Here is a 25,443-nt window from a genome sequence, read left to right on the forward strand (position 1 = left end):
TGCTGTAGGTGTGGCAGAGGAGTTCAAGGTGGAGGTGGGACTGCATCAGGGATCAGCTCTGAGCCCCTTTTTGTTCGCTATGGTGATGGACAGGCTGACAGACGAGGTTAGACAGGAATCTCCATGGACTATGATGTTTGCAGATGACATTGTGATCTGTAGTGAGAGCAGGGAACAGGTGGAGGAGAAACTAGAGAGGTGGAGGTTTGTCCTGGAAAGGAGAGGAATGAAGGTTAGCCGCAGTAAGACAGAGTATATGTGTGTGAATGAGAAGGACCCAAGTGGTAGAGTGAGGTTACAGGGAGAAGAGATCAAGAAGGTGGAGGATTTTAAGTACGTAGGGTCAACAGTCCAGAGCAATGGAGAGTGTGGAATGAGGTGAAGAAGCGTGTACAGGCAGGATGGAACGGGTGGAGAAAAGTGTCAAGTGTGATGTGTGAAAGTTTCAGCTAAAATGAAAGGTGTACAAAACTGTGGTGAGACCAGCGATGTTGTTTGGTCTAGAGACAGTGTCACTGAGGAAAAGACAGGAGACAGAGCTGGAGGTAGCAGAGATGAAGATGCTGAGGTTCTCTCTGGGAGCGACCAGGAAGGATAGGATCAGGAATGAGTACATCAGAGGGACAGCACGTGTTAGAGGTTTTGGAGATAAAGTCAGAGAAGCCAGACTGAGATGGTTTAGACATATCTAGAGGAGAGATAGTGAATATGTTGGTAGAATGATGCTGAGTTTTGAACTGCCAGGCAGGAGGCCAAGAGGAAGACCAAAGAGGAGGTTTATGGATGTAATGAGGGAGGACATGAAAGTAGTTGTTTGAGAGAAGAGGATGCAAAGGACAGGGTTAGATGGAGGCAATTGATTCGCTGTGGCGACCCCTGAAGGGAAAAGCCGAAAGGAAAAGAAGAAGAAACAAAGCAAGAGATTATAGAAAAGAATGAAAAAGGGATGCCTTTGGTTGATCTCTCCAAAGAATATGGCTGTAATGCATTTACAATCGCTACGTTATTAAAACAAAAGGAAGTTTAAGGAGTTTAAGGCATTGCGTGGGTGGTTGGAGAAGTTCAAAAGGAGGACTGGAATTCACTCTGTTGTTCGGCATCGGGAGATAGGAGCACATGAACCAAACAGGGAAAAAACAATGGGGGCAGCTGTTTAAATGTAAATGACCGTCATTATTATTCTTTACTCTATTCTGTTTTTTACATTATGCACAACTCTCAATTATTGTGTATTTATCGAATCGTAACATGTATTTTTTACATGTTTTGATGCATTTTTATGCTTTAGAAAACATTAATGTCGGAATTTTTGTGGGCTTGGAACGGATTAGGGCATTTGCAGGGAAAACGCGTCTCTACTTACGTAATTTTCTACTTACGTAATTTCTTCCGGAACCAATTTATTTCTTTAGTAGAGGTACCACTTGTGTGTGTGTGTGTGTATATATACTGTACACATACAGTATATCTATTTTTAAATTTTTTTATTTTACTATCTGTAATATTTGACAAACCCCCAAAAATAGAAAAACAATTTCATCAGTTAGTCTGTCTATACTTATTGAGAAGCGATTACAGTATTTTGGTAAGATGCTATGGACAACTAGAAAGGAATGCAACTCAAAATGTTCCCCAGCTGTCTTTGCATTTTTTTTTGCCTGATTCAAGTCATCAGTAACTGCAAAGTCTGACACCTTACCCTCTCACAGCTGCGACATCAGAACACTGAAAGATTATCCTTATCATAAATTCTACCTGTCTTTGCCACATCATGACTGTTGTCTCATGAGTCTTGCAGAGAACAGAGGTTTCACATATACAATAAAATGAAATAAATCAGGGCAGGGTTGAAAGACAAGCAGAAACAAGGGGATTGAATATTTTGTAGGTTTTATTATTTCTGTGGAAAAGCAGAAGTCAGTCAAGCATCATCCATCGCTACAAAATAGCAAAGCTGTCTGACTCGCTGACACCATGAGAGAATGATATGCCACACCATTTATGTATAAAACAACACAGCCACAGCATATACATGATTATCCCAGACATAGAGGAAGACATTGGGGAGAAATAATACAGGGCACAGAAGGCGATTGCCATTTCTGGAAAACATTTTAAAAGCTCAACCACACAAACTTTCTTATTTACCATGTATCATATGAGAAAAATGGAGAAACACGATAGGTTTAACACTTCTAAAACCCTTTTTTCCCAAACTGTTACTTTCTGTACCAGAAACCCAATATACCAAAAACATATGTATTGTTTTTGGAGGCAGATTATTAATGAATTTCAGATGCTCCATTTGGTAGAACTTTGGTAGAATTTGGTAGACCCTTCTGAAACAAGTAACAACATACTGCCATATAGATACAATTAACATATGTGTATGTCTGAGTCAGTATATTATGGCTCTGAGGCAAAGTAACCAATTTTATAAAGTCATGATTTGAATCTTTTGCATGTAATTTCACAGCTGAAACAGCCTCCATATGCCTGTCTATCTGTGTGTGTGTGTGTGTGTGTGTGTGTGTGTGTGTGTGTGTGTGTGTGTGTGTGTCTGTGTGAGACTGAAATACTTGTTATTGAACCAGATAAACTAGAGTGTCCCCGATGTCCACACTGAGGCCGTTGTCAGCCACAGTGACCTTCTTTTCCTCTAGATTGATGCTGAACACAGATTTGTTTGAGATGGGCAATTTGCCCTGTTCTTCTTGTCCCAGGACAGGCACTCGGCGAGGTCCTAACACAGGGTCTTCGTACCTCATCAGCTTCACTCTGGACAGATCTGTAGAGGGGTGGTTATGTCAGAGAGGTCAGGGTGATGTAAGAGAGGGACAGGCAAAGAGAGAGAGCGACCGTTAACTTGTCTGCTATAATCAGTTATCCCCCGCATTTAAATGGATGCTACTGAAATTACATGGAAAATCTGGCCACACTGACTACCATACCGCTCAAAACATTCTGAATGTGCTCATCGATCTCTTGTTTTCAGCTATCAGTGCAGCAAGTAGTTGTAGCTGCACTGCAGCCTCTTCCTTCATCAGTCTTTGTGTGTGAAAGGTTTGAAGGGATGATATAGAATGTCACAATACTTTCAGGCCCCATTTGACTGCTTGACAGCTCACAGGACTGCATTATCTGAATAATCAGGACAAATGATGTGAGGATACTCTTATAGAGGATACTCTTATAGTAAGCGGATGGAGGGGAGAGAGATGGCTTGTGCTCCACTGCGGTGGAACCAGGGTGTTTCTGATAGAGTTGGGATGATGACATGTCTTACAACGTAAGAGGGACGGGCCTTGCCCACTATATACAGTAGGCCTCCTGCTACCTGTTCCTTTCTACTTTGTACTTGTTTAGTTGAATCTTTTTTATTGAATCATTCTTTAGACTGTCTTGTTGTGCAGTACATGTCCTGTATTGTCAATTATTTTCTCTTACGTGTTTGTGTGTATTATTTATTTATGTGTAGTTATGTCTGTGAGCAGTGGATATACACAAATTCTTCTGGGATTAATAAAGTATCTATCCATCTATCTTAAACTGAGACCTAATCGTTCCTAAATATTTTAGTCTATACTGAGGAATATTATTATTACTCAATGTAGTATTGATCAGATTTAGATAAAGATGTTGTACTACTTGTTGTACTGCCTGCTGTACTGCCTGTTTACCATGGGTCAGAGAGGACCGCAATTTCATCTGTGCTGTATGTTATGCACATATGGTATACTCGACAATAAAGCTGACTTTGACTTTTGATAAGATTCATTTTTTCCATTGTAACGGGATCTATTTAATTTCCAAAATATGATTTCTGGATTTCGGTGCTATATTCATTTCTACTACTAACCTTTGATTAGCCTGTTGACTTTAGCTAGCCTACGGATTATGGCATCTTTGCTGTCCCCCTGTCTGATGTCAATCTTCATAGAAAACAGGCCATTGGACGGTTGGGGGTTGACAACACAAACACACACTCCAGGCTGAAGAGATAGAGGCATAGAACAGATGCACAAACAATTAAATCGTTGATTTGAGTACAAAACACTCATCTAGGACACACACTCATCTAGGACACACACACACACACACACACACACACAAAAGCTTTTACCTCTGATCTGAAAACACTGAACGGTTTCCCCGGGCAACAATCCTCCTTCACTTTGTCATCAGCATCAGATGCAAACAAGATGTCAATCTGGTCCAACTTCAGAGCAGGAGAGGTGAAAAAAAGAGCAAATATCAGTTTAGCTGTCCAACAGAACCTACAGGACTGCTCAGCCTGCACATTGGCAAAGTGTTGCCAAACCAGCCTTCAGAAATAATCAGACCAAATGTGGTTATGCAAATAACACGACTGAAAAATAGTGCAAAAAGCCTTCTGCTGCCGATCATCATCATCATCCTTATTAACAGTGTGTTCCTATAATACAGGCTTTTCATATTTGTTTTTAAGATTAAGAGATCAATCTTTCTCAGTCATACATGACAGCATATTTTGCATCACTCTGCTGTTCTGTGTTGGCTTACTCTTAGCGACACCTGATCAGTTTCACATTCAACTTTGCAACATGGGAGCTGAATTTAAAATGCTGGTGTGATGTAAAACATTTACAATTTGTTGCTCTTCTATGACTACATTTAGATTTTACTGGTAGAAACCAGCCCGAATCAGACTTCAATCCATTCTGAAAAAGAGCTCTGCTTTAACCAGATGGTACTTGGTCTTGTACAACCCGTAGGTGCTCCCAACTGGTAGCTCGCTGTTTGATAAAATCTAATCTGAAGCTGTCAAAGTCAACCTTAATGTTCCAATATGGCGTTGCAGCAACATGTTACAGCCTTTACATTTCTTTGAAGACAAAGAGCAACCGATCAATTTAATTTGCTCAATGTATTGCTCAGATCTGTAGGGATCCTGGGGTATACAAGTCCTGCTCTGGCGGAATTTTTTTTTATAGCTTGGTGTCCAGTCTTAAATTTGGCATTATATAGATTGCTTTGTTCAACTGTGGGGTATGTTTTCAGATAGGTCAGGTAAACGTATTTTCCAATTTAAGTGTTTGTCCACAACACATACTTCAAGAGAATTGGTTAAGTAAACCAGATTATCCATCAAAACTGCCCGTTCATCAAACTCCAGCTCCAGATCCAAGACCCTTGGTCCATTTTTCTCAAGATTCTCCTACAGAACAAAGATATAGCACAAGATACTATGAGAATCAAGTGTACAAGCCTGAAAGATGAAAAGTATGTAAAGAGTTAACCCAGTGGAATGGCATTTATCTTAACATGTTTTAAATTTGTTTTTTGCAACAAGCCAGGATATAGAGAAGGTTTTCAGCATTATGCAAAAAGTTCATTATTATGCAGATCCTGCACCACGGCTTTATTAGAGGATTAACAGCTTGGCAAATAAAAAAATTAAAAGCCACAAACACACCGAACAGAAACAACTGGTACAAAAAAAGCAACTTGAAAATCAAAGGAGCATGTAGAAAGTCCAATCATGACTGAACACAAAGCTTATATTGACTATTTGTTAGTTCTATTCTCTGTGATCCTGCAGTGGAACATCAACACCTGAACAAAGCCACAGGCACTTTGGGAGATATGACAACTTATTTTTTTATTTACTTTTAATTAGACACGTATTGATCACATCTCTGTGTCTTGGCCTTAGGTCTTAATACAGCCCATTATAGCTGATATAAAGTGACATTTTCTTCCCAGCTTATGTCCAGATGCACTTACTAAATGCTGCTATTGGATAAAAATAACACATTTAACAGAAGAGACACCGTTCAGTACATCATAGGTGTTTCATAAAATCTTGAATGCTTCCAAAAGAAAGCTGACAGGTGGGAATAAAAAATGTGGACGAACAAAACTGCAGCCTTGTCGATGAAAAAACAGTAAAACAATGACGAACAAAAATAGAAACGAGCTGAGACAGCCTGTGAAATGTCTGCTTGTACTATTTGAATTGATGAAAACCTTCAAATCTACAGATGAAGCACTATTGAATTTTTTTTGGTCAATACAACATCTTTGCTGCATCTGAATTTTCATATTGGCTACAATTTTGTCATTGTTTAAAATAAAGAGGAATAACAACACTACAAGCTTTTGAAGACGCAGATTCAAATCTTTCAACAGAATTACCAGCGCAGACTTCAGAATGGTATTTCGACAGAATTACCATTCTGAAGTAGAGCTGTGCTTTAACTAGATGGTACTTGGTCTTATACAACCTGTAGGTGCGCTCAACTGGTGGCTCGCTGTTTGACCTTGATAAAATAGGTCAGAATTAGAACTATGGCCTTGCCAGCATTTGAGGTCTGTCTCTACGTTTCATCATCTAGATCAGCAGAAGATGGTGGAGAACAATTCTCCCTTGCCAAAAGGCTTTTAAAAAAAAACTAGTCAAGCCATCTTCCAGACAAGCTGATAAAACAGCGTACCAGACTTAACAACACAAATAATTTACAGGAGATTACACTACATTGTTTTTTTCCCTCTCGGTGTGAAAAAAAATTAGATAAAATTTCAAATGTATAAAAAAGATGCATTATATCAATCCATCGGCAGTTACCCTTCACATTTTAAGTTTGTTGAGGATTCTTTTCTCACATTAAATAATAATCATAAATATGAAACCTGAAATCCTGCCTTTACACCGATACAAATACTATGATGTAGACATGCTTGCTATCTCTATCTTTACCTTGATCATGGCTACAAAGGGCATGAGTCTCTTCATGTACTTCTTCAATTCCGGCAGAGCTCCCAACTCACTCGCTATCACTTTGTTGTCTGGAAGGACCCCGTTGTTGCTCTGTACAAACACAGATAGGGGAGAAAAACAGTCAAAAGACCAACAAGAACCAAGAGAAACATTTACCTGCTGATGGATAACTGGGTAATGTACATAATCATTCCAAACACGTGAGCAAATGTTTCACCTGATCTCTATACTATGCAATCCTGTTGTTTTTATAGAACACACGTAAGGGATATTTCTCACCTTGTAATGCTTGCCGAGAAGTGACAAAGCACTGTGCTGCCATGGAGGATAGCTCTTGGCAACATAGATGACACAGTGGGAGGGTTTGGCTGGAGGTTTTGAGTCACCTTTCTGTTTTATAAAGAAACACCAACATCAAAAAAGACCTTCAGGTTCATTCATCCAGCACACTCAGGTACGTCAGAATGATGATTTTACTTTCATTTGGTAATAGTGAGGGCATATTTCAAGTTTAGGTGTTAGCTTCAATGGGAAGCAAGCAGTGTTGGGATTATTCAAGAAACATCCTGGTTTTGTGTGGAATCTTCCATTGAGGGTGGGGGTCTGTGAACTTATCTAATGTGACAGCTGTCAAGTCCACTCTAGTTCTGTGCGTGTGCATGTCTGTACAACTAAGCCTGAATGTAAATCACCACCGTCAATTAATAATTATGAAAATCAGGCAAGCTGTTAAGTAGACATATTGTACAGTTTAAAAAAACATGACCTTTGCACTATCGTCACACAGCCATACTGTATCGATGCTAATGTCAGAGCTACTTGGTCATTAGTAAGTACAGTAAGTATAGTAAGTACGCATTATGTTTGTAAATGAAGTATTACAGCAACATGCCATATACCGTGTGACATTATTTCTGAAGATCACTCGTTAAAATTCCATCTTTGTGGCAAGTGTTACATTTTTAAATAACAGATTTTTGCACATTCACAGGGATATGATGCATCTTGAAGGCTTCAGCTACGAGGTCGATTCCTTCAACATTCACGTACGACAATGCTGGGCTTGCACTAGGAGCTAGTGTGACTAAGCCACTGTGGCTCAGTGTAAAAGAATTAAGCCACAAAAAGCTACATTCTGTGTCCAAGACAGCGGCGCAGTGCACCGATGGCCAACGCTCATCACGGGGTGGACACGAGGGTCCACAGGGGTCCGAGGGGCCTCCCCCGGGATATTTTTTAATAAATGGGGTTGTTTTCTTGCATTCTGAGGGCAAAATCTTCTGTTGAGTTTACCTACAAAAATACACTAAAGTCAACAGTTCAAGCTGAACTATCTTTATTTCTGTCCTACTTTATGCAGGTATGAATGTGAGATTCAACAACTGAAAACTTCCATTCACTATGTGAAGATACAGGAATACAAAATATTACTCAATGTTTACTTGTAAGTTTTACTTGGACTAGAAGACATTTTAACCTTGACCACCACCAACACCATTGGTATGCAATAGTTTAGTGTTTTGTTTTGTTTTTTAATTCAATAATACGATTTTTCATTTCAATTTAAAAAGGCATGGAAAATAGCAAGCGAGGTGAATACATATTTACTTACATCGCTGGTTATTCCTGCCGGTCATAGGGATCAAAAGTCTAAGACTACAAAAAAGTATTGATAATGTCTTTCATTTACCCTCTGATTGGTCTGTCACCACTCCTACCCCCTCTCAGCATTCACCATTTGTTGTTAAATTAGAATTTTAACACAAATTCAACTATAAAACACTCTATTCTAATTTTCTTTCGATCAATTGTCCTCGCCTTGTCGCACACCAATTCGCGGGTTTAGCTTGTAAAAATAGAATCCTTTTTTTTTCATTGGACGAGAGGAGGTCATGACCGAAGAAGAAGACAAAGAAGAAGAAGAGCGCCGCCTAGTGATAGAAAAAGTTTGTTTTCTTATGTTATCGCTCGGGGATTTTCGCGAGTCCTAAAAAGTTGTAAGTTTTAGCCTTTTTTTCCTAAAAATAAGACCGCCACTGTGGCTACACAGGCTAAAAACATTTTAGCCACTCTGGAATTTACTTCGCCTATGGTGAAGTGGTGATCGGCTAGTAGGTAGTAGGTAGTCACGTGATACCATACTTGCATTCTATTGGCTGACGGCATCCGGAAATGCATGACGTTCCATGAGTCTCGGACTTCCGTTAGACACAAAAGTACTTTAAACAGTCGATTGGGAAAAGGTAATACAGAAAGAAGGTGGTTTAATATCAGTATGGGGAGGGTTCATAAACATTTAAATGACCATAAATAATAAGACACATTGTTGGTCACTATATTGCAGAATTTGTTAATCGCGTGTGGTTCCTGGAACGCATTAGCAGCGAGTAACGAGAGTGCACTGTATTGTTGTGTATATCCTCGAACATTGTCAGTGACCTAATAGACTGAAGGCAGGATTTTTTCATTTGTGTTTGAACTGAAGTACTTTCATTTGTGTAGCAAAACCAGATAAAAATGTAAGTGGACTCAAACCCAAACTTCAAAAAACAAAATGTTTGATAATTTTAGGGTTCTAATTGTCGTGGTTTAATTATTTTTTACTTCGATGTGCTGCCCATCAATAAAATCTTGTAGTCGTTACTAAACAAGGAAAACAAGCTGTGGCACACTGCTGCTCTGATTTAATTAACAGCCTTAACGCAGGGAAAGTATGATCGGGTTTCATTTAAAAAAAAAAAAAATTAACAAGAAAGTAATTAATTTCATTAATTTGAACAATCACTGAAATAAGCAATTAAAGCAGCAACTGAGAGGGACAAGGGCAAAGCTGGAGAAACATCACATACACACTTACTTTGTTTTTTGGGGGTTGCATGTATGCTTTCAGTCTCAGCCGAAGGTCATGTGTAGTCTCCATTAAGTACTGAGAGGAACGGATCAGAATCTCATCAACTGGTGCCGCCACAGGCCATGATGCCTTGGTCACAGAACCCGTCTATCAAAGACATAGAATGAGAATGTTAGGTGAATGATAAAGAAACACTGAATGAAGAAACGGCTTGTGTGGTGTGGTGGCGCTGGTTGCGGTGGTTCTTGGGCTCTGGACTCGTACGTTGTCCCTAGATCCCTGTGGTGCTATGGGTTCTGTGTCATGGGTGTTCTCGATGCTCGGGTGTGGGCTGGGCCAGACTATCTGACCTCTGAGAGTGACCCTTTGCACTTCCCCCTCCCCGCATGATTCCCACCAAACGACCCAGTGAACAATAACACCTGATCTTTAGTGTGATCTGGGCCCACCAGGGGCTGCTGAGCCAGAGTTGGTGGCCAACATTGTCGCTCTGTGATTGGTTCTTAGGACTCGTTAGGTTCTGGCATGACTGTGGGTGCACGGAACATAAACCACTACACTGCTCATTAGTCCATGTTTTTCCAAGACCGCATGTCCTTTTGTCCTTGCTTGTTTTTCCTGTTTTCTGTTTCAAACAAGGTGAATCACACCCATCTCTCATCAGAAAAGACACTAGTTCCAGACAAAACGCAATGGGCTAGTCTTCAAAGAGGACTGTGTGGGTCACGCGTACATGTAAAGACACATGCACAAGCATGCACGCACGCACACACACACACACACACACACACACAGAAATAGCACTGATCTGCTGCAAGTTGAAACTGCATGTAATTTTAAAAAATGGTTCTATTAATCCTGGCATAACCCATAAATATTCATGCAGACAGCTCCAAAAGTAAGAAAAAAAGAACAAAAGGACTAGTTTGTAAATGACAAAAGTTTGAGGTATTCTGGAGGTTTGAAGCCCTAATAAATCCAAGGCCTGAGGTCACACCGCCTTTAGAACAAAACTGGACACACCAGAGTCACTGGGGCATGTGAGAAAATGCCAGACTGATGTGTGTCCCTCTGGGTCCACCGAGCAGCTTTTTTCAGCTGTTGGTGCTGAGTACATGATGAAGTTGTGGGGCTTTTGTTGTTGCTAAGCGACAACCAAAAACGAAAAAATCTCAAGTGCGGCAGCAGTCTTTCATATTCATAAATTCAAGTGTTAAAAATACTCTTGGCTCTGTGTGTTGTTGGAAATGTGCAACATTATGTGTATTCCTTTCTTATTGAAAAGAAAAAGAAGCCCGTGGTGAAGGGACAGCCTCCAAGCAGATATGGACACTAACAGAGGAAAAGGGAGTTATGCATTAGTAGCCACTTCAGAAAGATAAGAGGGAAGTGGGACCAGCACTACAAAGAAGCTACATGTAATGTTTCTTTGTAGTCAAAAATGCAAAATGAATACAAACACAAAAGGCTTAGGCATTTGCTTTATCCTTTAGTTTACAGGGAAATGTAAATGACAGAAGTGATGAGAGGATGAATGCCACACATAGACCAGTCAAAGTACACAAATAATTCAGACCATGAAACCCACTGTATGAAGCACGATCCATCTCTTACCTTGCCTAGCAGACCCCAAGTGTATTCACAAAGGTGTGGGCAGATGGGTGCCAGCAGCAGGGTTTGTCTCTCTATGAATTGGAAGACCAGGTCTCTGTGCATGCCTTCAATGGCCAGCTCTCGGTACTTATCTTTAGATGTCTGTATACATAAATAAAAATGGTTAGTAGGACTGCCTTGCTCAATGGTAGTGTGATACCAAAATGATCCTCACACTCTTTAATCCACTAAATCCATATTAATTAAGTCATTAACTCAATTGCTGCCAATGACATCTATGTCAGTGAAATCAGGTTATTAACCATGGAATTTAGAGTAATGATAACAGATCCAGTCACGGAGCAGGGGACCGCGAATTAAAGGAAGATGGAGAAGTTGCTGCAGCTTACGATGCAACAAAGTTTGCCCGTTCAGAACCCACCCGCAAGCGAACACGTGTCCGTCTGAGCAAAGCACCTTGCATTTGGTCAAAAAAATGTCCGGAGCGTCAAAGAAAGTATGCGGCAGGAGAGCAATTGCTACAAAGCGTTGGCAGCGAATGACTTAAATTCTTAAGATGGATGGAAAAGCATATTTACATTTAAAGATAAAGATAATAAGCATCACAAAGGGCTTTTTGGAAATAATTTTATATACCTGGAATTCAAAGAATCCGCTTTTCAGCGCCTCCTTGAACATCATCCGTTCATATTGTTGCTCTGTCTTCAGAATTCCTGCATTCATCTCACTGGACAGGACACAAACATCTTTGTCAGTTTATCATTAACTGTACAGTCACACCTAGAAAACCCGTGATAATTGTCCCTCAGACATGAAAAAAACACTTAGTAAATGAAATCTTTCCATCATATGCTCAAACCTTCCACTGTTTAATTTTTATGTAATCTAACATACTAACAAGAGGGTTGATCTCATTAAAATTACATCCAGAGTGTATTAGCAATTAGACATTAAATCTTGGAGACTGTCTCCCATGAAGGGCATTCGTCCTTACTTTCGGACACTTTGTACTAAAAGCTGTACAGATTGCATCTACCTGGCAAACACCCGATCATTGAAAGTGTCAGCAGGTCCTGTCCTCAGGTTGTTCTGGTTGGCAATCATCTCCTTCACCCACTCCACCCAGGTGTAGAGGCGCAGGATGCCAGCATCAGCCATAGTCTCCACAAAGTTAGCATCCTCCACCGTGTCTCCAGCATCAGCTAGAGCCAGACGCATACCTGAAAAAAGGATGAATAGATTTGTGTAGAAACATAGAATCCTTTTCTGGAAACACCTAGGTGATGCAACGGTAAATTTCATAGTCTAATAAATCTTGTCAAAAGCACAAGACATTTACCCTAACCATAGAGTCACAACAGAAATATCTATTATTTGTGTTGGAATCTAAGCAAAGTAAAAATAAAAAACAGAAAAAATAACAGGGTGGATTTACTCATCCTGATTTATATTGAGGGCATGGCATTAATCTAAAACCCTATAGGTATAGATGACAAAAATCATCTAATCAGAGATGGTAAACAGCCAAAAACCAAATAATTGTGAAGACACTTTTTAAATAGGACACAATAACTGTCTGCAGCCATCTGTATCTTGTCCCGTGGAGCCAATGGGAGGTATTCCCTCCCTGGTATGAGGATTAAAAAAAGCTCCAGGCATTAATTAGTTGCTTCTGGTGGAGGGATTATGTTAAATATACATGCCTTATTGGCTTCAATTTGATTAAAGCATAAAATATAAAGTATTACATAAAATCAAATATGAAAGTGACACAACAACTCAGACCTCAATATCAAAACTTGAATTATCTCATGACGATGGAATGTGTTCTAATTATCTTCATTGCAGGATAAAAGATACTTACAGTACTGTATAATCAAGTTTAATGGACCGTGCACCATGAGTGTTTAACATAATCAGTTATATATGTATATCTGATGTGACTTTCTACAAAGTTGCCAAATAAACATAATAGAAATATTGGAGAGAAAAAAAAAGAAGAGCAATATAAAAGAAGGGTGATAAATAAAAAGGAAACAAAGTACCATCTGCTGAGAACTTGTCAATGGCTTGGGTGAGAGTGAGGAAATTTCCAGTCGATTTGGACATCTGGTGAGCATAAAAACAGGTGTTATCCGCCACAATCCTTCAGGCACACCTACTCTCGCTTGGTTAGTTCCTCATCAAGCAGTTTCATAAAACCATAAAGTCACAGAGAGTCTTTTCAGTTCAAATCGGCATCAGTCTCAGTGTCATTACAATTCTTAACATCAAAAACATCAAAACACCAAAAAACAAGTTACGTTCTAGCATTTCAGAGTAGCTGTTACTAAACATAAAAGTGAATGCAACAAAATATTAACAATGGGACATAACGATTTAGTCCTAAGAGTAAAACAATCCATTCATCAGATGGAAGCTGGGATCATAATGCTATTAATAACTTTAGAGATAAACAAAGATATATTCAAATTCATACCTCCCACTAATATTTCACTCACCTTTTCAGAGTTAAGGAGCAGATGTCCATTGGCTCTGACTGCTTGAGGCCACTTCCCACTGTTAATGAGAGGAGATGTTCTCATGAGCATCATCTTCACTAATATAATTTAATAATCCACCAATTCTCAACCTTCCCTTGTCACACAACCCTTCAAAAGTTTTCCCAACATAAATCCTATTCCTCTTATTTTCAGTCCAACAAAGAAGCTAATGCCTGAAAAACACATTTCCATGTCTTTTTATGTCTGCATATCAAATTCATGTATACAAAGTGTAAGATATAAAGCAACTAAAGACCTCCAAAGATTGACGATCAAATCTGTATCCAAAAGTGACATTTTCATCCTGCAACCTTTCTCCAACCAGTATTTCAAAACTAAAACTTTTCTTTGCCAATAGATAAATGAGGCAGTAAATATTTGAGCTTGTGAAGAACCACAATATTTAAAATCTCTGCTGAAATGATTTTTCCAATATCTACAAAATCTACAAATCAAACCCTAACCTAAATGCAAATTATCAATTGATTACTTGATAAGTAGCATCCCATGTCCTACATAACCCCCACAACCCCTTGTGAGTGAAAAGGGGGCCAAGAAAACAAGTGGGGAAGGTTTAAAAAAAAAAACCCACAATCACAGCCTCGTCTTCCTCTGTTATGGCAAACAACTGGGTGAACCTACTTGTCTTGGGGCCACATAGCAACGTGGTTGTACAGGTAGTAAGACAGGTGGTTGGGCACGAGGTCTTTGCCGGACACACGGACGTCCACAGGATACCAGTACTCAAACTCCCTCCTCAGTCGCTGCAGACTCTCTTTAGGAATGTCTGTCTTAGGGAAAGGGGATGACTTAAAGAAGATAAAGTCCCATACCTCTCTAGTCATCTGATGTGGCCTATGGAAAGGAAAAAAACACAACAAACAAAAAAATGTCAAGTTTAGAATGAGACTGGGTTGAAGCAACTTTAAAGGTAGTAACTAAATGTGTGTGTGGCAACTTGTTTTCACTTCTTTTTTATCTTCACACAACAAATACTGAGATATAAATTGATAAATGTTAAAAGCGATGTCTGAAATGCAGGATATCATGTGAAGGTGAATCATACTTATGGCTACTTGAAGGCACAAGGAGGACATGAGAAGGAGATTCAGTAAAATGGGGGCAGACTGAATTACTTAGGATTTATTCTCATGAGCAGGTGTGTGTGTGTGTGTGTGTGTGTGTGTGTGTGTGTGTGTGTGTGTGTGTGTGTGTGTGTGTGTGTGTGTGTGTATTGTGTCCATACTTAATGCCCAGCGGTGAGGCTCCTTGTCCATTGAGCACACCTCCCTGGAGGAGGTGGGCTACAGTATAGTAAGCCATGTATATAGTGGAGTCAGATAGTGACTCAATCAGCCACTGCTCGTCCCAAGGCAATCGAGTTCCTATGGTAACCAGGAGGAATGAGTACATGAATGTGGACACATGTAAACATGCATCACAAACACAGATGAGAAAGCACAGTCACGTGAGGTACAGAAAAAGAGAGATAACTATGAAAGAGAAAATATTTGATGCAATCTTTTGTCACCTTTCTTATCAAATTGGTTACATTCTGGTGCCAAAGTTGAAGTTTTTTTGTAATCCTGTCTTCCTGACATTCAATCTACACACCTGCTATTTTATTAGACACCATTTAACATAAGAAATACGGTACATATTTGTATAATTTAATATAAAAAAAAACATTAAATGCATTTCAGATTATTTCTAAAGCTCAAGGGTTGCTACCAGTTACCAAACATCTGCTACAGCTTGAGTCAGAATATGCATGCATGTGTCTCTGAAATCACATAAGTCAACCTTCATTTGCATCTTGCTATTTTTAGCGTTGGTAAATGAAACAGAAGTACAACAAATTTGTAAAACCTGCGTGTTTACAGCAGAAAATGTTGCATATTCTGAAAATCTGAGTGAAGTTTTCTCAAGTAGCAGTCCACAGCAAGCTTGGACTGAACACTACCATGTACGGCATGCCAGCTGGCCTTCAATCTGAATCTATTCCTCTACAAACAATAAGGCAGGCTGTTGCTTGATGCCTTAACAGCAGTCCTCTGTCTCCATCTATTGATGAAAAATAATGGGACTCAAACTAGTTAAAACATGTCTGCCTCCATTTTATATTTGGTGTAACGGAGAAGAAATTACTAATAATTATCTTTGATAAATGCATTAGTAATATCTCCAATATTAACTGCATAAACACACAAATGCTCACCAAGTCCATAGGTACGGGAGCAGGCATGCTCCTGCAGCCAGGCCAGAGTTGCCTCAAAGTTTCTCCTGGTCTCCTCACAAAATCTGTGTGATGTGCGAAATATCACGTGAAATCACAGCAAGAGATCGCAGCTATGCTTAATGCTTTATTCAAACGTATAGACAACAAAGAACTGTACTCAATACAATACCTCTAAAAAATCAAAGGATCCCCACCACACGTGCATACAGCTCGCAATAAAATAAAAGATCAAAAGAAACTGTCTTACGTCTCCAAAGATTTGAGAGCTTTATTGGCCTGCTGCTTCCATTCCACATCCCCATAATCCAAGTACCTGGAATTCATACAGTATTATCATACTATCATACAGATAATCAATGAAAGCCCAAATAGCATTAGGTATCATATAGAGCACCTGCAACCATCTTGGGTATACTTGATATATCAAAGTTAAACTTAAAAAAACAAAAACAAACTTTATTCCCTAGTTTACACACCACAACTACACAGCTTCACATTCACTATAATTACTCCTTATAATTACAAATGGGTAGAATTATAAAACATAAATGACAAAAATTCTTTCACCCAGAATTCACATGGCACTCACCACTGGTCACAGAGAGCCACCACACACTCATCAGCTGAACGTGACATAACCTGCTTCTCTGGCTCCATGTACACCATGGCCTCGCCCTGAGATCAATTGACAAAGAGTCAACTTCTTTACAGGTTAATATTTGACATAGTCATGGTATATTTTGAACTATGTCAAAATACCAACAGAGCACATATAGATGTTTTGGCAAAATAAACAAAGATCATGTCACCTTCTCAATCATCATCTTCTGAATAGGTTTTTTGACATCTTGTACCTTCTGCCCCTGGAAGCCTTCAACCAGCATCACCTAAAACAGAATGAAAATGTAATTCCCACTTGTCTATTTCTCTTACCAGTCACATAACTACTCTCTGCTGTCTGAAGACAGCTGAATTTGTACAATTTGAGTGTTTCAAATAGTTGATGTGAAAACCACAAAAAAAACAGATTTTTTTTTTAAAAGCGCAGCAGTTGTCAGAAGGTAACACATAACCGTTATCCAGTTAATTAACAATTTCGTTGTTCCTTTTCCTTTGGTTTGTCTCTGGGAGATAACCAATACAAGCTTCAAACCTCAAGTTAAACCCCCGGGAAGGTTTGCTTTTTGCTGATTGATGTAGGTGTTTGTTATTAAGGTGTGTATTTTTAAAATAAGGCGACTCACCCCTTCATAAAATCCCTTCAAGTAGACTTTCTCTTTGGCCTCCGCCAGCTTGTCCCTGTCATTCTGGCTTTGGATCTTCAGCTCGTCACACACAAGGGGAGCAGATAGATTCCCATAGCCTGGTATATCTATGATCGGGATCTGACATGCACAAACATTATAGCTGCATTGATAACAGATAAATTTACTGCAACCTAATTGACATCTAACCCAACAACCAGCTTACCGGCTCAAAAGGCAACACCATTTTGTCCTCAATCCCAAATTTCTCCCTCAGAGCCTTACGGAAATGCAAGAATTGAGAGGAGCATTAATAAAATGTAACAGGTGATGCATTTTAAGTGTCATATGAGATCTGTTTGCATTTCCCTGCAGTCGAATTTATCAGAGATATCAAGGGTGTCTCTGTTAGCAAAAGAAGAAAAAGAAAAAAGGTCACCTGTTTCTTCTTGATGTCTCTGAGAGCAGCGATGTCATCGGGAGCATCGGAAGGCACACTCGTAACAACTCCCGTACCTGAAGAAAATACAAATCAGGCACATAGGTCAATAGATGAAAGGTAAATATGCAAATCACATTATGTTTCTCTGTGATTAACACACTCAGTGCTGATGGATGCCAGCTGACTACTCTGCAGCTAACTACTAACGTGTCTAGGAGGTGAAGAGCAAATAAGCATGATGAGGGAAATGCTTATATCACAGGTCATCCCAGACTCCCCCTCTGTCAAAAAACTTGATCAATAGTCCTCCCATCTGAACTGAAGCACCCCCTCCATGGGCAATTAAACCCAATTTATGATTTTACAAATGTTCTCCCTAAGGACATAAAACCATTAGTTTCATGTTACAATATCACAGTACAGGATATCATAAATTATAAGGTAGCCATTGCCTGGTACTTTGAGGCTACCTAACAAGCAGTATTAAGTTAAAGCACATAAAGAGAACATTGGCTTCACTCAAATATATTCTACATGTTATGAGAAATGTTGGCAAATAACTCTCTCAATTATGAAAAACAATGTAAAATTTTTCTGCTTAGAAAACCTTGCATTAAAAATATAACAACATGTTACCCAATGTTTATCTTGGCAATGACTGTCTTAAGCCTAACTTCTGAACTCACCTTTGTCCTCTTTGATGGTGAGCATGGGAAGAGCATAGATGATCTTGTAGGATGTTAGAGGTGCACTCAGGGCACAGCCAAGGATATCCTGGACAGAAATCAAAAGTACGCAGAGGACAGAAGAGTAACTCATTTAACAGATCCAACAAATCGCTGCAACTGTCAATTCAAAGCACTGCCTGATATTACATCTCACTCTGGTATAAACGCAAACTACCATTTTAAATGAAAGTCACTAAATGATAAATAAACACTTAAAAGTACCTGTCCTACTATTTCCATGATTACAGGTACCACCCCATTGTCTTTGGTGAAGCCCTGGAATGACATGTTCCTTGCAGACCTCCTGGAGCAGATGAAGATGTCTCCACTGGCTGTCTCAAAGGCAACATATTTCATGTCTGGCCTCACCCAGCAGTTGGTCTGCCCAAACATGGTCTCAGGTCTGAGAGTGGCAGCCACCAGGAAGATGTTTTTGCCTTTCATGCCACTGTGTGGAGGATAGCATTTGTTACTAACTTTCTCTTTAAGTTTTGATCTATTAGTTCATTGGTGCATTGACAATATCCTTAAATACATATCAAACTTCACTGGTCTACTATCAAAATGCTAGTGGGAGTACATATAATAGAATTTACCACCTGCTATAAAAGACTTTGGACTTAAATTTTGCAGTGTATGGTTCCACAATTTTCATTTTGATGAGAGTGTATTCCTGAGGTCCAACTCCCTGCAGGGCCAGAAAATTAAAAACAAAGGAAAACAGATTACATTTCAAAATACGAGACAGATCCAAAAGATTGTTATTTTTTCCTGTATACTGTGGAAACATCATAAAAAAATTTAAAATTCTATATTGGAGTTTTATTTTTTAATTTTAATAATAACACAAAAGGTTAGTCAAATAAAATCAATAATTATGGTCAAGTCTTAAAGATGTGAGGTATAAGTATGTGGGGGTAAACATGCAGAGCAATAAAAGACAGATTAAAAAGCCTTAAGTCATTTTAACATTCACTTTTTGACTCATTGTTTGCATAAATTAGCAATAATCACATTTTCCCCCCATCAATACATTATCTCATTGAGGCAAGTAGGTGTACCTCTCCAGTCTGCCTATCATGGTCCATGCATGGCTGTCCATCCTTAGGGGAGTAGATGGTATACCTGTAAAAGAATCAGGAAATGTCACATTTTACCACCAAAAGCACATCCAATGCTGCATTAAACTCTCTGAGACCAAAGGCAAATATTAACATTAACAAGTTATTTTCAAATGTCTACATTCTGAATACTGTCCTTGCTTTCATCTGATAGAGAATTGAAATTTACACAGGACACGAGATAATTGAACTGGTCATTATAGCCACAAAATGAGACAGTATAATTCACACACTGTGGTTGACTTTCTACTTTGTATTACTGTAACCATGGCAGCGTAGAAAAGATTTGACTGAAATCTCTAAATCAGCCCACCTTTTGCCAAATTTAATCTTTTTTCGCTCCTTCAGTGTGATGAATTGCCACCTGACAAAAGAGTCGTAAAAGGGATTCACATCTGTAGTGATGAATGAACGCCTCCAGTCCACCTACAAAGTAATAACATAATAATTTAAGTACACATGATTAACATCAGTGTGATTTCATAATCCTTAGTGCCATTTAATTTCGGTCAAACAAATCTACGTGCAACTCTCAACACATGTTTAGATAATTCTACTCCATTAACATCGCAAGACATCCCATTAATAGGACAGTGTAGATAAAAAAGAAGAAGTTATATTTCATTGTAAATTGGGTACAGAAACTAATTAATACAGTTGGTTGCTTGAGACATTTTAACAATTAGTCACCTTGACTCCCATTTGTTTGAGGTCTTTTACAGCCAGTGGAGGGAAGTACTCCAGCCAGTGTTCGGCATCAGCAAACCTGGCAATGTCATGGTCTTTCAGGCCCAATGACCTCATAATGTCCCATTGGAAGGCAGATGTCCCAGACTTGGCCACTGCTTTACTCTAAAAGTGTAATAAAAATTAGATTTCAATAACAATGGACTTCAGGAGTGCACATACTTCTGTCAATGTCAATCTTGCTTGTTGCATCAGTTCATCAGAAAATAGTTCAGTGGTTGTTGGACAATAAGGGGAAATACACAAAAATATTGCCTTATCTTGTGTCTTGTTTAAGAAAACTCATGAAAAATTCCTGGATTCATTCAACTCAGTATCTTCATCTCACCCCTTTGAGGCTTCTGTCCTATAGTTTTTGAAAACTTAGTGAAAATGTCTCAAAATGGACTCATAAATTAAAGAATCCCAAGGTTTTATCCATATCTGCACCAAAATTGAGCATGTTTGTGTTATCCATCCTGTTTGTTTTACGGAAATATGTCCAACAACTATTAGTGTCATCGTTGCAATCAACAAATGAACAATGACTGTACACATAATCTTCTCAGCAGCAGCTGTAACTTCAAAGACAGATAAAATCTCATTTGAATGCTGAAACACAAGCAAACCTCAAAAACCCAAAATGGTAACGACAAAAACAAAAACAAAATTCTGCCTTTTTAAAATGGCATCAATCTGGCCTCTCTGATCCACACCTTCTTTCCTTTTGCTTTGTCCTTGATGATGATTTCATCAGATGTCTTTGCCTTCTCAGTCTCTTCTTCCTCTTCATCTGGAAACTGTGGAGGGTTTCCATATAGCTCAATCTCTCTCTTCAGCTTATCTGCACATGCCTGGTAGATAAAATGTGGATGCATGAATACAAAAATAAAAGGTAGCGCCAGTCTGTATCATGGGTTTGAAAATAGGTAGGAAATAGTGATTTTTAATGAAGTAGAACTTAGTTTCAGCTACATTCTTCTACCGTAATTCTTAGAATACGGTAGAAGAATGTAGCTGGTGAAAACTGCTGAATGACAATTGTGATGATGCAACAATAATAACAGCCATTTATGTGCCAAAGCAATACTAACAATTACATCAAGCTATCATTAGGTTACTACTTCTATAGTTCATTGTATTTACACACAGAACTTTTGTAATAAGATGAAATATTTGGAAAATACTAACTTTGATTGGCATTCCTGTGCAGTGAAGTCCAAAAGGAAAAAGGCATTTCTTTCCTTTTAGAGACTGGAAACCAACAGCAAACTGAAAGACAAAACGAACAGTAGAAACTCATGTACCAGGGGTCACTATTAATTAACACTTAAATCTCAAATCTCTGACAGGGGTTCAGACTGAAGAAATTTGCATATAAACCTACCTCACACTTTGACAAGCTGAAAGTGTGGCCAAGGTGCAAGCGGCCATTCATATAAGGATAGGGGAAGGTGACAAAGAATTTCTTTTTGCTGCAAGGAAACATTTGATCAAAATAAATATACATACATACACTTGCGTGGTATATATTCATACATTCAAGTGTGTATGTATATTATATATAAAACATACACACAGTATACATGAACTACTTTATTTTCATGACTATATGTACACTGTAAATTCTCACTGTAGGCATCATTATTCAAACTAAATGAAAACATGGAATTATATGACAAAAAAGTGAAAAACCTCAAAAAACATTTCATATATTGTACTTTAGATTCTCAGATTCTCCTAAATAACCATTTGCTTTGATTACCACTTTGCACACTCTCAGTATTCTATGAGCTTCACAAGGTCATCGCCTTTTGACTGGCAGAATACAAATACAGGGTGTCCAGGAAAAATTTATACATCCTTTAATAACTGATAAGTAATTTTTTGCACATCAAATGCATTAAGGTCAATCGTGGCAGCCACATGAAACTTTGATGAAAGGAAATTAATTCTGAAATGCTACTGGAAGTAGTTCAGTTCACCAAGTCTTGGGCTGGAGACCGGAGGATCGCCGGTTCAAATCTTGTGTGAACCAAAAAGCTTGGAGTGTGAACTGGCAGTAGATGGGTGTCACTTCACCTCCTAAGCACTGCCGAGGTGCCCTTGAGCAAGGCACCGTCCCCCACAAGCTGCTCATAGGGCGCATCAGAGAGAAGAGCTGTCCGCCACTCTACCTCCCACTATTTACTTGCATGTCGAACAGGCTGTGTGTGTGTGTGTGTGTGTGTGTGTGTGTGTGTGTGTGTGTGTGTGTGTGTGTGTGTGTGTGTGTGTGTGTGTGTGTGTGTTTTTAGGGCCCGTACCATATACATACTGTATGAGTGTGTAAAAAATATAGACTGAAAAGTGGAAAAGTAATTTTCCCAAAAGGATAATATACAGTATGTTCCTTCTTCTTTTTCTGCTGAAGTGCATAGACAATTTAGGTGGGAATTTTAAAAAGAACCACTAACATGAATTACCATCACTCGAATTAGAGATGAGTTTGAAGCTGATAGAACTGTTTAGACATCCACAAGAAGCATTCCGGAAGACCTCAGACATCGATAAGTACCACAAGGGAAGTTTCAGCAAAGAAAGTCTGTGCAGCAAGCTTGTTGTGATGAGGGGACTCTCCTCCTAAATTCTCTTTGCACTTCCAACTGCATTTTTATACTTCCTGTGGCATTTTAGAATGAAGTTCCTTTCTTTGAAGTTTAGTCTGGCTGCGATTATTGATTTGATTATTGCATACTGATTGCATATTAGAATAGCCAACAAGATTCAGGACATGACTCTTTTTATTTGGCTAGGATATGGTTCATTTGTCCTCTTTCTTTTTGTTATGCAAAATAAGCATACAGGGTACTTTATAATAGAACGTTTCCTGAAATATTGGTGCATTGCAAAGGCCATACACAATTTTTAAATACATTTTTTTAGTGTGCATATTTTCTTCTCAATGCTATACTGTATTGAGAAGAATTCTTAATTCTTTCCCTTGAAACAGTGGTACAACCAGACTTCCTCTTTTTACATTCTAATTGTCAGTGTTTGTGTGTTCGTCCGTCCATTAGTTTGTCCACCAAATATCTTTGCAACTGTTGCAGATAGAAAGATGAAACAAAAAGCAAATTACTCGGGCAGCAAAGAGGATGAAAATGAGATGATGAACTTGAGAAAACTAGGTTAAATTTCATCTTTTGTACACTCAGGAACCAGATAAGATAGAAAGACGAGGGAGAAGGCCAGTGTAAGACCATAGATCAAAACACTACCTTTAATCTACCTATGCACTAGCTTTGAGCTAGTGCATAGCTTTGACCTACCCTGACAGGTCAAAGCTAAGCACTAGTCAGGTACTACTTTCAGGGTACCCTGACCTACCCTGAAAGTAGGACAGGGTAAGTTGCAGGATGTTGCAGTCTGACTGCCTTGTTACTAAAATGTTATCAGTTGGTGAAACTCTTTTATCTCTTCAGCCAGTACATTGACACTTTGTTGAACAGTTTGTCACAGCTAATGTCAAACAGTCATAGTCATTTTTATTGTCAAATGTTCCATATATGCACGACATACTGTACAGCACAGATGAAATTAGTCCTCTCAGACCCACAGGCAGTAAAAAAAAACACATGATAGAACAAGTTGGTTGCTTGATGTTGCTCCTTACTCAATAGTACTTCAGACTTAGTATTTATTTTTGAGAATAACTGTTGATGGTATTGCTATGTTCAAGGCTACAAATATACCTATCGGTGTTGTGTGATAGTTCATGTTTCTGTGTGCATCAGAGTGACTATGTTTCAAAGAAAGGGTCTGTGTTGGTGACAGGGGTGGACTGCAGTTATATAATTTTTCACCTGTGCAAGACTCAACATCACATGCCTAAAATTCATAACCTCAGTTATACTTAATACCTAATATGTATATGTATACTGTATGTATAATACATACATATGTATAATATGTATACCTAATTATGTAACAGCATGTAAATAATGTAACTTATACAGCGTCTTTGGCTGTGCCATTACTTTCTGTCATTGTGTGTATTTATTGTATCTCTTGCGAGCAGATGTCACCTGAATTTCCCTTGGGATCATTAAAGTATATATCTATCTATCTATCTACTTACATGGCTGCTTTCAATTTCATTAACAGCAACAACAGAATGTTTCAGAATATATTCTTGTTATCAAAAATGCTAGGTGGTAATCATCAATTAAATAAGCTGCAGAAAGTGATTACTTTCTGAATTTGTCTAAGAATTTGAACTAATTATGGTTCACATGTGACACAGCGCACATTTTAGAACTAAAATTTTGGGTCATTTCTCATAATGCATACTCACTTTGTGCTTTCCCCAACTGTTGTTGGTGCGTCATGCTCGAAGGATTTCTCCTTCTCCCACTTCTCCTGGATTTCTCGTTCAATCTTTTTCAAGAAGTCCAACTTTGCGGTTCCTTTCCGCTCCTTCGACAAAATTACGTGCAAAATCAAAGCATACGATTGAGAATCAGAAAAGTGATAGAGATTTTTATAAAATCGATGCAAATGAAAATCTATGAGGCAATTAAAGGAAATGAATGGGAAACTCGTATATACTCGAGATTATTATTGTCTTCCAGTTAAGATTAGGATGGAAAACATTGTTTATACCGTTTCAGACATCAAAATAGTTGTAATCTTTCATTAGACCTTTTTCTCCATCTCTTGACATCCATGCAATTGCCTCAACCTGCACGACAGTTAGCTTTTTAATGTTAGCTTATCTACCTTCGGCTACTGTAAGTTCATGAGGAATGATACATACCCATTGAGTCAAAACTTCCATTAAATATTATAAACTGTAGCTAATTTGAGTACTTGACCTACCGTCATTTTGACCCAAGTAACACGGAATTTGACTTTTAACACAAGAAATGGCAACACTAATTTCCAGTTTGACAAGAGCGTCCCACGCCACCGGTGTCTGGCTGACGACACATACGATCAACTTCCCCCGTGGTTCTCTGGGAACTGTAGTCCGTGAATCTTCTCAGGCGTCTGCCGATATCTTGCAAACAATGTCAGTGTGTAGTGTAGAAATTATTTGTTTAATCCGAAATATTCAAAAATAGACCAGTATGGATACTAATATTAATATAATTAATCGAGAATGAATAAGTAGGAAGTGTAGTAAAATTGTCT

The 25,443-nt window shown here is 38.7% G+C and overlaps 1 protein-coding gene across 1 annotated transcript; it reads right to left on the reverse strand.

Moving 5' to 3' along the window:
* Positions 1–1,815: 1,815 nt before the first annotated feature.
* On the reverse strand, positions 1,816–25,237 carry LOC137605934 (leucine--tRNA ligase, cytoplasmic-like). Its single transcript, XM_068330882.1, has 32 exons — positions 25,129–25,237; positions 24,605–24,726; positions 21,656–21,743; positions 21,460–21,540; positions 20,985–21,122; positions 20,233–20,394; positions 19,856–19,968; positions 19,483–19,546; positions 19,021–19,109; positions 18,644–18,869; positions 18,380–18,467; positions 17,691–17,767; positions 17,478–17,531; positions 17,252–17,392; positions 16,817–16,894; positions 16,597–16,682; positions 16,255–16,320; positions 15,987–16,069; positions 15,015–15,153; positions 14,411–14,623; positions 13,727–13,784; positions 13,271–13,334; positions 12,262–12,445; positions 11,862–11,952; positions 11,226–11,366; positions 9,618–9,758; positions 7,040–7,150; positions 6,740–6,850; positions 5,093–5,197; positions 4,124–4,219; positions 3,860–3,992; positions 1,816–2,788 (listed from the first exon to the last, which is right to left on the reverse strand). Exons 1-32 carry the CDS (start codon positions 25,132–25,134, stop codon positions 2,583–2,585), a joined length of 3,555 nt encoding a protein of 1,184 aa, XP_068186983.1. The 5' UTR covers positions 25,135–25,237; the 3' UTR covers positions 1,816–2,582.
* Between the last annotated feature and the right edge of the window lie 206 nt (positions 25,238–25,443).

The sequence above is a fragment of the Antennarius striatus genome, chromosome 13 (genome assembly GCF_040054535.1).
Source record: "Antennarius striatus isolate MH-2024 chromosome 13, ASM4005453v1, whole genome shotgun sequence".
Taxonomy (NCBI): Eukaryota; Metazoa; Chordata; class Actinopteri; order Lophiiformes; family Antennariidae; genus Antennarius; species Antennarius striatus.

Coding starts and splice junctions, on each gene's coding strand:
- LOC137605934 (XM_068330882.1), bottom strand. Junction 15,154..15,986: donor CTCCCGTACCTATGGACTTG/GTGAGCATTTGT, acceptor TGGTTACCATAG/GAACTCGATTGCCTTGGGAC. Junction 4,220..5,092: donor ACTTAACCAATTCTCTTGAA/GTATGTGTTGTG, acceptor CCTGCTCTGAAG/TTGGACCAGATTGACATCTT.